We start from the raw sequence: 13,367 nt of genomic DNA, 5'->3' as shown, positions 1-13,367 counted from the left end.
TTGTCTTTTCACATAATGTCATAGCATTGTTTAGTGATAAAACGAGAATAATAAGAGAGCAAAATTGCTGAGAATTTTTTTTCCACCAAAATCTTCACTGTTCCGCGATTCTGGCACTCTTCAGGGGTATTCTGCATATATCAGTACCATAATTATGATCGAAATCTTTGGGACGTGCTATTTTTCAGTCACTTTTTCGGCAGATTTTTTTTGAAATTTTTTTCTGACGAGACATCAAACAGTTTTTCAATTTTTCAGATTTGTTCTTCGAATTTTTTTATAATTTACTTTATTTTCAGATTTAAAAATCGATATGGAGGTCGGTATAAGTCACTTATATTAGATAATAATCAAATAATTTTTTATATATATTTTTAAAATCTAGTTTAAAAAATAAAAGGCACTTGTTATCACAAATTCAAATTTTCTGATATCGTAAAAAAATATTTGTAATAACTTAAATTTCTAAATATTTTACAAAATTTAATTAAGTTATTTCTTTCACTAATAAGTTTTCATAATATAAGACTTATTTCGAAATCGTAACTTGGAAATGTCATATCAAATATCAAGCGTACCTATCTGAATTGAAACACACCAATTACCAAATTCATTATAATCATGAGAACAGTAGGAGTTGCTCCTAACAATGAATTTAAATAAATAAAAAAAATAGGCATTGAACTCATACTTATTTATTCTAGTTATGAATGAACTAATCAACACAATATGCGATAAAGTCTCCAGTGTATGTTATTTACTAACAATGTTATACTAACTAATGAAACCAACAAGATTAGTAACCAAAAGCTTGAATCATGGAGCATTACTCTAAAAAGCAATTCTTGAAAGTCAGTAGTGCATACTTCGAACTTAGATGAATAATAAATTTGCTCTTCTATATACATATATCAATTAATTAAAAATATATTTTAGCACATTTTATTTGGGTCCTTACTTTCTAGGAGCATTCTTAGCCATACTAAGTTTATTTATACCAATAGAAAATATATAGAACTTCTAGTCCATTATAATTTCTCTTTTATTGAATGTTGGCTTAAGATAAGTTAAATATAAAAAGACAATCATGTTCTTATTTTACCAAAGGGGTCTGAATTAGCTCATCCCAAGATGAAAGAAAAAATTGGCTAAGATATGCATACACCCACCTTCTCCAGACTTCTTTTGTGGGACTATACTGAATATGTTGATGAAATCACAAAATAAGACAATTTTTAAGAAGAGGAAGAATTTCATCGAGTCTTGTGCACTTTAAATACAATCAAGCTAAAGATCAAGGAGATGAAAATTATATCCAAAATTGCATTCAATTCAAGATCCAATGGGAGTAATCTTCTTTGACTAAATTCACTGATGAAGCAAGAACATCAAAGAAGAAAACTAAAACTAAATAAAAGAATAATTAAGCACTGGCATTGATCAGCTCCTTCGTTGCTGCTGGAACCATTTGTTGAGGCTGCAACCACAAAATTGAAAAATATCAACTTACACTGGTGAATAATGAATTTTACAGCCTCGTTGCGCTACAATGTAGCTTTCAAGAACAAGTTATATATAGTTACACATGTATAAATCAACAAGGAAAGGCAAGAGACAGATCCACGATTTGAACTTCATGGGATCGAGTTCGAAATTCTACCACTAATCTATTATTTATGCTTGTGTAGTTGACGTTTTAACACAAATGCAGGGTCTGAGCCAAAGAATGCTACATCCGCCCCTGAACAAAATACTGGAAAACAAATACTTAAATGAATAACACAGAAGAACAGAAATTGCTTTTATTATGCTTCTTTTGAGCCTAGGGTCTATCGGAAACAACCTCTCTATCCCATACAGGTAGGGATAATGTCAGCGTACATCTTACCCTCCCCAGACCCTACTTGTGGGATTACACAGGGTATGTTTTTGTAACAGAAGTTCTGTCCAGCATCAAAAGGAACATAGAAGTGTTATCTAATTTTTTACCTTATAAAGTATGACTGATTTCTTTTACAAACTGATTTGATATGCATTATTTGAACCGAGGATTTTTCGGAAATAGTCTCTTTACCTCCAAGAAGTAGAGGTAAGGTTTGTTTACACTCTACCTCCCCAAAACCCCACCGAGAATTTTCTCCTCTTTAGCATAAATGTTGTTTTAATTAAACTAGATTGCAAAAACGAGAGAAACATTAAGATTAGGATTTATGGTTAGTACAGCCACTACCGAGTTTCTAAGTGTTGTTTCATCTTACCTTTTGCGTTTCTACATTACAAGTTGCAAGTAAGCAATAGCAGTCGAAATGGACAATGAAGCTGGTTATGTTGTAAGTTAAACGCTTAGAGATGTCAATTCCATTACTTACCGGAGCTAATTCTTCCTCATGCTTTGGAATAAAAGCAGTATCAACTTTCCCGTTCTTAAAGTCCTGTTGAACAACAGACACAAAGCAAAATTAGGTTCATCAAAATCTCCAAAGTAGGTATACATGTTAAGAACATGGTAGTCCACCTACCTCGATATCAAGAATGAGTTTATGATATTCTATTGTGGTAGGAACTCCTGTCAAAAGAAAATGTAATTTGAATGCTAGGTGGATTTTCAAATTCTTATGGTAACTTAAAGGACCAACTCTGCTTTCCAGTGCAAGTAAACACTAATAAATTCAGGAAAACCATTACAAGGTTGGATTTACCAGTAATAATGGTGTCATCAAGTGCTCTTTTCATGCGCTCAATAGCCTTCTCGCGTGTTGGAGCCCATACGATGAGCTGCAACAGTTTCATAAATATTTTTTGGGAAAAAGAAAATATGTTAATACAAGAAAATAGTAGAACCAGCTGCAAAAAAGATGAAACAGCTTTTAATAGCTGCGTTTTCAACTTCAAATAATGATCATCGACATGAGAAATTGCAGAACAGTCATGCATACTTTTACGACCGTACTCCAACAGAAGTTCCCTCAAATCTAGTCCACAGAATCCATTTAAATGAGTGTAACTTTATTATGAAAAAATGGCAAAGATTTTCAAAATCAGTAAAGATATTTGCATAAACTAATCGTCGAATAAAAGATGAAAAACACATGTCTTGCAAAAGGTTTACTACCGCAAAAATCTACTTCTGGTTTTAAACATGCATTTAGTGGTCTAGGAAAACTTGTGTACCAACTTCCATGGTTTCTGCTGGACTTAGTAGCGATTGTACTTGGATAATTCGAAATGGGAAAAGCATTAAGCAGCTGACTTAAAAAGAGATTAGTGAGCTCCCAAGTGCTCCCACAGTCATATCCCTAAAAAAATGTAAGAGAGCGTCGGGGTCCATGGAGAATGGGACAGTAAAGAGAAAGAAATCCACCTTTCCTAGCAGGGAATCGTAGCTAGGTGGAACCACATAGTCAGGATAAACGTGGCTATCCATACGCGTAAATGGACCTCCAGCTGGTAAATATGCAGTGATTCTCCCTATTCATGAAGAAAACAAGCTTCAGTTTCCAGATATATCAGGTTGAATGCAAAACAGCGGAAGTAATGTCTATTCTGCTTTACAATCTGGCTTCCATCAAGTAAAACAGAACGAGCATATCCAACAAAGTGCAATTCAGTCATACAAATCGTAAATGTCATTTATCTTCTCACAAGTTTCCCTTTTATGCAGACGGTTTTCAATGTAAATTATAAGAACTAGAGAATTGAATAGCAATTTTTATTTTTTTGACAACATAAAGTTCTTCTGAAATGTTTAAACCGGAGTAAAATCCACCATAATAGGCAAGGAAATAAGTAAGAGATATTAAGAAGTCATCAACTACCTATCATCATCTACATCAATTTGCTTACCCAGACTGATTGGTATCACAATGAAGTATGATTCAACCTTAACTTACAAATAAAAAATTTGACAGAGTCTGCCTTGAAGGTCATTAATCATGCTATAAACGAAAACACTATTCTACAGACAGAAAATTCAATAATACCTGGGCCAGGTCTGAAATTTTTGAAAGCATCTTCTGCGTTTATACGACATTCAATTGAATGTCCTCTAAGCACAATATCCTCCTGTAAATAAGAACAAAATTAACAAACGAAAAGAATTAATTGTAGTTCTGTTTTTTGGCAATCTTAAAGATATAATCACTCCTCAGAGAAAAAAAAAAGATCATTTCTTCTGTGTTTCTCTATCAACATTAAATAATTCAAAACAATAAAAAGGACAATTATTATATATCACAAAGTTACTTTTATACACCGAAATTACTAAGAACCCAACCATCAAATGGTGGATCATTTATCTATGCAACTTACTTTAAGCAATACAGACTTTTAAACTCTCATTTTGATATAGTGCAAGTCAAAACACAATCTTACACTGAAATGGTTACAACTCGTTTCCTTGTCCATCTTTTTCCAGAAATAGAATTCAAAGAAAAATTGACTGTTCTCTGTTACCTGTTTGTATTGGAGCTTTTCTCCCATAGCTACACGGATCTGTTCCTCTATCAGATCAACAGAGGATATCATTTCTGTCACTGGATGCTCCACCTAGATATTCAGCAAATTGACATATTACATTATTTGCTAAATAATATTAAAATAAAAGGACAGATTACATCTTTATCATTGAATTTCTAACTATCTAAAAAGCTTAAATCTTGGACAGAGCTTCTTTCACCTGAATACGAGTGTTCATTTCCATGAAGTAAAAAGACCCTCTCTCGTCCAATAGGAACTCTATGGTACCAACACCAATGTAACCTATAGATGCTGCTGCTGCAACAGCTGCATCACCCATGGCTTTCCTCAGCTCTGGTGTCAATGCAGGGGAGGGTGCTTCCTCCAGCAACTTCTGGTTTCTTCTCTGCACAAATAAGTCATATCAAAGGTGCAGTTAGTGTATGCCACTTGACCTAACTTTACTGACATAACCAACAATGTAATGAATTTCTTAAACATAATTAATTATTAGGAGTGTTTGACATTCATGATTCAACCAACCATGTTACAACAAAATGAAGCATTGACAATGACTTACAGAAATTATAATACGGAAGGGCTTTCCAATAATGCAAATCAAAAAATTGCAGAAGATCAAAAAAGGTATTTGTATAACATTGTACCGACCTGAATACTGCAATCACGCTCTCCAAAGTGTACAACATTACCATACTTGTCCGCCAAAACCTGTATATAGCATGAAGCTGGGAATCAGCACATTTGAATCAGAAAATTATAGAATATTAACTGTATATTACAATGTCAATGGTTAAACCAACAACGATTACCACCTATAAGGAGATAAACTATCTACAATACATTCAAGCAATAATTCAGGATTATAATTTTCTGCATGAGATTGATTAAAGATGATACTTCACAAGAGAAATGCACTTTCTAATGGTCATTTATTTTATGTTGATCACTGTGACACTAAGGGCAAAAGATGCAACTGAGCTCCTCACCAGATTCAATAAACAGCAAACTCAAATAGGTTGAACTACAGATAAAACAGAACAAAGAAGGATCTCACGCTAGTTGAAATTAAAGGATGAGGAGTTGAACCGGATAAAGAACCAGAACTAGTTTTTTTTTTTGGATAACCATGGTGTTTGGGCTTGCGTGCACCTCAACTAATTATAGGGGATACCTGCCACTTCCCACCACCAATAGGCAGTGTTGTCAAAAGCACGCTTAAGCCCTAAAGCTAGTGAGGCTCAAAAGATGTTGAGGCTCAAAAGAGGCAACATTAAACTATTGATATATCACTTTATTGTAAAATAATTCGATTTCTTTGTCCATATATTTGTTATTCATGCCTATAATTATCAGTCTTGGACTAAACACATATATTTATATTTTTTCTTCATTTCCGCCTTTTTTTCATAAGTCCACATTTTATTTGCACTTTGCGCTTAAAGCCTCATTGGACCTTGGAGCTCTTTTGCGCTTTTCGCTTTGGATAACACTGCCAATAGATATCATGTAACTCTCTCCACCAAGGCTAAGACATGAAAGATCCAAAGAAATCACCAAGGGTTTTTGTCTCTGCTGGAATTTGAACCTGAAACCTCATGTTCCTTAGCCTACTTAATTAACCACTAGACCACACCCTTGGGTGCAGCCAAAATTAGTTTGTTGCCTCCATCTTCCTCTTCTACAAACCAAATTGATCTGGAAGCTTTTAATATGAATACAAAAAACCATGATACGTCCCAATTTGTTGTTAATGAAATATTCCTTTTCCTTCTCTTCTCAAGGAACCATGACAGCTTTAAAACAAGAACCACTTTCATGTGCCACACTTGTATATCTTCCTTCATTATCTCAAGTACTAGTAAGATTAATTAATAGTTCTATCAAGCAAAAAAAAAGATCAAGTAATAGAACAAGTGTCAAATGTCATCATATGTCTAGCACCAATTACTAAACCAGATACGAAATGACATAGGTACTATCCTGATTATGCATCTCATTACACAAAAATTCACCACTGAATGACAACTTTTATAAATATATAGTGTGTGTGTATTGTAGAAGTTATTCATGACAAGCATTTTCTTCTTTTCTAAGATTTTCTTGTGTCATATATATGTGGCAACTTCAAGTTCCAATATAAAGAAATAAATGTGTCAATACAAAAGAAACACAAATCCATAACTCGGACATTTCATGTGCGCACAAAGCCAGAGACAACAGCTCATTAGCAGTTGTAAGATGTAATGTCCAACATCCATGAGTTGTCAGTTATTAGATAAATGTATTCCAATTCTTCAAAAAATAAAGTGGCTATTTAGAAATAAAAAGTATTCCAGTTCTTTCCAAGAACTCACGTAGAACTTTGATCTCTATGGTGTCTTAGAAAATCCTTTTGGTTAATGAAATAAGGTGCAACGATACCTGAAATTCAATGTGCCTGGGATTTTGGATGTACTTTTCCAGATAAACGCCATCATTTCCAAATGCAGCTGCTGCTTCACTCTTAGCTTGCTGAAAGTGAAAAAAAGACCAAGCTTAGCGATAAAGCCACAACTGTGGTGTAAGAGCAATTATGCTTCATGATAGGTTTTGTGGGCAGTGGGTCTGCCAGATTACGCATGATTCATAGAAAAGGATGATAAAAAACCATCATGGAAGAAAATGCTGTGCAAAGCTTATGTAAAAAGAGCTTCCATTCACATGCATGGGGCACGGATGATGTGAGATATTATCAAATGCTCAGGGAATAATAATAACAATATCTGAAAATAGCAAGTGCCTGAAGAAAGCAAAAGACGATATGCAACAGTCACATCAGTTTCCTCAATAACAAAGTACACGAAATACATCAAAAGATCACATTGGATGAATCTCCAGAGATTAAAGAAATCAAAAGCAAATGACTGATCTACAACTACTATGTTTGAGACTTAAAGATTGACATACGATGCAAAGAAAAGTACCTGCAATAATTTTACAAACTCATCAGGTTCTTTAGCAAGACGCATTCCACGTCCACCACCACCAGCTGTTGCCTTCAAAACATAAAAGCTTCACAAGTTCAGTGACAACCCTTCAGACGCGCAACTTATATCACTTTATTTCGAGCAAATAACTTCCATAATTGTGCATCAAACATCCTTTTCTCTTTTCCCTTTATTATATTCTTGATAAAAATTAAGCATTACAACACTATATCAAAGCAAGCAGATAAGAACCAGAGATAGCAACAGGTTTATTTTCATTGTACCACAGTACCGATATTCAATTATGTAACTTTTCATACTAAAGGAATGGTTGATTCAAATATAATATTTGATAGTGAAGCAGTCCAGTAAAAATTTTCAAAATGAGCAAAGTAAATGGAGGCTTCACTTGCATCAAGTTATAACAATTGTTCCAGTTGATAGTGTCGCTTATTGGCGTCTTTCTTTGCATTTATCCAGAAGAGGGTTTGCAAGAAGCACGGAGTCGGTATCAGTGTAGTAACAATCTTCTCTGGAAATGTAAGATAGCTTTAGTTATGCCCATAAAATCTTGCCCATTTAGTCATGTTAAAAATATCTTTCCGAGACCTGACAAGTTGATGACTTGATCCTTTATTCGATATTACCATTTAAGAACAATTTACTCCATCAAGTCCTATACAGTACTCATTATTAGAAGAGAAAATTCACTAGAAGTAGAATGCAAGAAAAGAAGTTTCATGTCATACACAAATTCTGTGGCTAAAAGCAGCAAAACTATGTATGAGACAAGGATGACAACTGTTGAACAAACAAGACAATCAGTCTCTTAATACAGAAAAGTATTCAAGACAGGCAAATATTTTCACGAAAGTCTATAATGCTATAGTCACCTAGTATTAAAGAGACAAGTCTAACACGCAGACCCAACAAGCCAATCAGTCCCCAAATGCACAAAATACTTGAAGACAGGTATTTCACATATACTGATATAAAGACTAGAGTAGAAGGGATATATTTAAGAACCACACAGCACAGAGCATTTGATAGTTCAAGGTACTTCAGTTTTGAGAAAAGTTACCTTTATCATCACGGGGTAACCAATCTCCTCGGCGAGCCTTACACCTTCTTCAGTGCTCTACAATGGGGATCATCTAGCCATTAATAAGTAACCGCGAAACAGCAACACTTGTACAAACAAATATAAAATGCATGTGTGCATGACAATGTCCAAATGACAGGAAATGACTCAAAATATTATGGCATGACACACAACGATACCTGCAATAGTCCGTCACTTCCTGGTACAGTTGGAACACCAGCATTCTTCATTGTATCTCTGGCAGTGGCTTTGTCACCCATGACTCTTATACTGTCTGGCTGCAATTTTAACATAAATCTTTAATAATGATGTTTACATTTCCTCATGTTTTGAGCAACCATATGTGTTTTCATATTTGTGGAATTGGGACCAGCTTGTGCACCTCGACTGATCCACAGGCAGGCTTTTCAGCCCACAATCACAGATTACCAAGGCAATCCTGCATATCAAAGCTTGAGCAGATGGGCCCACACCAAGTGTTGCTGCTAGGATTAGAACCAGGGATCTCCAGGTTGTTACTCCCGTGCCTAAACCCCTAGGTCATCCCCTTGGGACGAATAACCATGTTTATTATGGCTCTCAAGTTAAGTAGAATGTGCGATATTGTCCTTTACTAACTTTTATTTTCCTTTGGTGAACAGGGTTGGAAGTGGATTTTACAGAAATAAGATTTTACTTAAAAGCCAGAGAAAGCTGTTGCTAAAAGACAAAGAATGTAAGTAATCCTTTTAATTTATGCGGCTATTAACCAAAACATAGCAGAATACATTCTGGGGCAAATGATGCATATGCTTCCGTTGAGCAAAGGGAATGAGAAGACATGGTAATGTATGTATATGTTTGCTGTTTTGGAAAAGAAACAAGAAAAAGGGACATTCATCAATAGGTCACTAATCTCAATAGAGAAGCTAATGCTTCTTCCTTATCATGCTCGAGAGTGTCAGATTGTTGTATTAAAACATTTAGCTTATACTGAAATAAATATCTTCTGATGGCAGAACTACCAGGTTAGTTATAAGAGATGTAGATATACCTATTCGAAAGATCTTATTGAGCACAAGAAAACAAGCTCTCTGGGTTATACCACAGAGCTCTATTTGAAATTCACATGGCTGAAAATATTTCAAATTATCCCAGTAATTTCTTCTCTTTGACCAAATAATTGACTATTTACCCACAAAATGCCAGCTAATTCTTAGAAGCTTTTTTTAATATATAAATGTGGTGTTGGGGCCAACTAAGCACACCTCGAGTAATTCTACAGGGTACCAGCTACATTCCACCACCTCCCACAAGCATAAGTACCAGAATAATTCTGTTCACCAAGGTTGGGACAGATGGGAAGAAATCAACTCGTTTTTGCCTCATCTACTTCATTGACCTATGCCACACACTTGGGTGCCTTAGAAGCTCCCATTTTATATACAAAGACACGATGATCAGCTGAATTTCTTCAAACCATACACAGATTGATAAAACAGATTAAGATTTCACTGTACTACTATACTTGGTGTAGCAGTGAACGCAGAGATCATGAGCATCTGCATAGGAATCAATATATACCAATACTAGATAAATACTTTTAAGTTCTATGTCTTGAATTGATGGCTTTAATATCTAGTATGAATCGATCAAAAGTTAAAGGATAGATTAGAATAACACTCAGTTTTACCTTTCGTGTTCCTGTTTTGTTAGTATCTACTGAATACAGCACCGATACCATGGGAAATACGGATGCCTTCAGGTTTAATATAGGTAATAAGACAATGACATGTAAGAACTTACATTTGGCCCAATAAAGTTGATTCCATGTTCTCTGCACATCTCAACAAAACTTGCATTCTCAGCAAGGAAACCATATCCAGGATGCAACATTGTACACCCGCGACTGATAGCAGCAGACAAGACATTTGGGATCACTAAATACCTGTACACGGTAAATAGAGATGTAAATGACTTAATTCTTGGAGATGAAAATTATGAAACGAAGATCAAATAAAGATAAGAAAATGAAGAATTTTCTTTTGGTGCACCCATGTAGTTCCGGTTTGTATAGAGGATTGGGCATCGTTTGGAGAGAACCATATTTTGTAGGTTTCTCCTTTTTTTGGTATAACTCTTGTATACGGACATAATGGGATATTAAAAAAAAAAGCAAAGAATTTTAACTTGGTTTTCAATAAGAACAGCAAGTTTGTGATAACTTACGATTGATTACTTGGTGCCTCTCCAATGCAAACAGATTCATCAGCTAGCTTCACATGTAAGGCATCTTTATCGATGGTCGAATAAACTGCAACACAAGGAATTCCCATCTCATGGGCAGTTCGAATCACACGGACAGCAATCTCTCCTCTATTTGCCACCAGAATTTTCTCGGTGCGACATGTCACAGTAAGAGCACCACACTTGCGAGATTTAGTACTAACTCTGTGTGCTTGAGCAGTCTGCCTTGGAAAGTTTATCCTATTTCCTGCCATAAAGCTACACTGCGAGCTCCTAATATTGCTTGTTCTCCCCATAAATAAACCCTATTCAGAACATGCAGCCAAAGTTTAAGGTTATCTGTAGCATCAAAATCTTCACTTGGCGAGCAGAAAGGTGCAAAAAAGCAGCATATATTTCAACTCATATAGAAAACACCAACTAAAAAAATACACCATAACATACCCTCTCTGGGACTCTCAGCTTGAGATGTGTGCAAGAACGTTTACAGATAGAAAGAAAGAGATAAATGTGCTGACATAGAAGACTCCAAACAAGGTGGAAAGCAAATTCTCCCTACCTCTCTTTTTACATGATGATGTTTCAAGTAGTTTTAAGAAAAAAGAAACACCTTTAACATAACAACAACAACAACTACGCGCAGTCACAAACAAGTTGGGGTCGGTGAATCCTTATTTCATCATTTAAGTTCATATCATGGTAAAAAAAAATACGTTAAAAGTATTTATAAAATAATACTAATAATAAAAATAAACAATAAAAAGTTCCAGACTAATCTAAAACCTATCCTCGCTAGTAGTTATCACCTCTATGGATCTTTTTCTTCATTTGTGCCCTATCTTTAGCTAAGTCTCTATTGATACCAAGCATTTACTGGTCTAAAATACCAAAAGTATTTTAACACATCATATGATTTTTTATTAGCAATTATTAAATACCAAAGGTATTATCACTATCTAGTGGTATTCAACCTGTCATGTCATTCCCAGAAGAGCATATCATTAATAACAAAGCAGGATTTTAAGATTATTAACACACATTACATATAGGATTGGTCTTACGGGAGTAGAGCAAACAGCAGATTTGCCACAAACGCTAGTCATGGCTGCAGAATCCATTTCCTGATCAATGTAATTCAATTCCTGTCTTCCTGCCAAGAACAGGGAATAAAACAAATTTTTGGAACATTGATTCAAGACCCACAAGAACAAAACAATGCAAAACAACAAAATGAAAGAAAACAATCAAGTTAGAACTGTAGTTAGCTTAGTCTGTACCTATTACTTTGACAGTAAGAAAGAGATGTGGAAGCAGAGAAATGGGGATGAAAGACTTGGTGGGTATGAAGGAAAAAAAAACAATTTTTTAGAACATTGATTCAAGATCCACAAAGAACAAAACAATGCAAAACAACAAAATGAAAGAAAACAAGTAAGTTAGAACTGTAATTAGCTTAGTCTGTACCTATTACTTTGACAGAGAGAAAGAGATGTGGAAGCAGAGAAATGGAGAGGTGGGTATCAAGAAAAAAAAAATCTTTAGAAAATTGATTCAAGACCCACAAAGAACAAAACAATGCAAAACTAACAAAATGAAAGTAAACAAGCAAGCTAGAACTGTAATTAGCTTTAGTCTGTACCTATTACTCTGACAGAGAGAAAGAGATGTGGAAGCAGAGAAATGGAGAGGTGGGTATCAAGAAAAAAAAACAAATCTTTAGAACATTGATTCAAGACCCACAAAGAACAACACAATGCATAACAACAAAATGAAAGAAAACAAGCAATTAGAAGTGTATTCAGCTTACCAATTACTACTTTGACAGAGAAATGAGAATGAAAGAGGAGGTGGGTGTGGGGTAGATTTGAAGAAGGGAAAGGTTGATGTCGATGAAAACAAGAAAGCAAGAGATTTGACTATAGGATCTTCCAAACAAGATTGAATGCTCCGCCAAAAAACTGTGTTACAGGTTTTAGCTGCAAAAATGGAGGAAATTTGGTTCAATAGTATGCACAATTTAGTGTGTACCAGATTATATAATATGGAATTTGGTTTTATTTTTTTTATCAAATTAAATATGCATAATATGTAAACATCTTTTTTTTTAATTTGATATTTATATCTTCTAATTTTAGACATGTACAAATAAATACTTAAACTTATATAAAGATAGTTTTTTCTCATGTCATTGCATTCATGAATTTCAAATAAAAATTATGACGATTAGAAATTAAATTAAATTACTTTTTTCTTAATATAAAGATCTAATCCAATTTGAATCAATATTGTCACTTTAACTATGGGTTTAATTTTGCATTATTTTTAGTTTTAGAACGATAATAATTCAGCTCACAAGTTCATACATGATTAATGTTTGTCTCTATCTTTCCTTTAACGCGCATTTTAGAAAATTGAAAGTATCAAAATTCATTTTTTTAATTTAGTGTTTTGTCTAATATTTTTTTAGCTCTTAAATACGAAAAAGAAAGTAACGACTATTTATTCAAATCGGACAAATCATAACTACCAAATCGAATAAATGAAATTGAACAATATCAAGTTTAATATTAGGCGAGATATTTACATAACATTTTAAA

General features: G+C 34.3%; 1 protein-coding gene across 1 annotated transcript; it reads right to left on the bottom strand.

The window, feature by feature from the left end:
- Window positions 1-1,277: 1,277 nt before the first annotated feature.
- On the bottom strand, window positions 1,278-12,788 carry LOC129887964 (biotin carboxylase 1, chloroplastic). The gene is made up of 17 exons (XM_055963221.1): window positions 12,578-12,788; window positions 11,832-11,920; window positions 10,753-11,075; window positions 10,330-10,471; window positions 8,724-8,822; window positions 8,524-8,580; window positions 7,440-7,511; window positions 6,898-6,987; window positions 5,125-5,184; window positions 4,676-4,861; window positions 4,453-4,545; window positions 3,981-4,062; window positions 3,362-3,468; window positions 2,700-2,775; window positions 2,520-2,566; window positions 2,370-2,432; window positions 1,278-1,477 (listed from the first exon to the last, which is right to left on the bottom strand). Exons 2-17 carry the CDS (start codon window positions 11,886-11,888, stop codon window positions 1,424-1,426), a joined length of 1,608 nt encoding a protein of 535 aa, XP_055819196.1. The 5' UTR covers window positions 11,889-11,920; window positions 12,578-12,788; the 3' UTR covers window positions 1,278-1,423.
- Window positions 12,789-13,367: the final 579 nt, after the last annotated feature.

Source organism: Solanum dulcamara, chromosome 4, assembly GCF_947179165.1.
Source record: "Solanum dulcamara chromosome 4, daSolDulc1.2, whole genome shotgun sequence".
Taxonomy (NCBI): Eukaryota; Viridiplantae; Streptophyta; class Magnoliopsida; order Solanales; family Solanaceae; genus Solanum; species Solanum dulcamara.
Note: the sequence above shows the minus strand (reverse complement) of the source record. Positions and strands in the feature narration are given on the sequence as shown.

Excerpts from the sequence above, each read along its gene's own strand:
- LOC129887964 (XM_055963221.1), bottom strand. The coding sequence starts at position 11,888 with ATGGATTCTGCAGCCATGACTAGCGTTTGTGGCAAATCTGCTGTTTGC. Across the intron at positions 8,823-10,329 it reads TCAACTTTATTGGGCCAAAT|CCAGACAGTATAAGAGTCAT; the intron begins GTAAGTTCTTAC and ends TTAAAATTGCAG. Across the intron at positions 2,776-3,361 it reads ACGATTCCCTGCTAGGAAAG|CTCATCGTATGGGCTCCAAC; the intron begins GTGGATTTCTTT and ends AAACTGTTGCAG.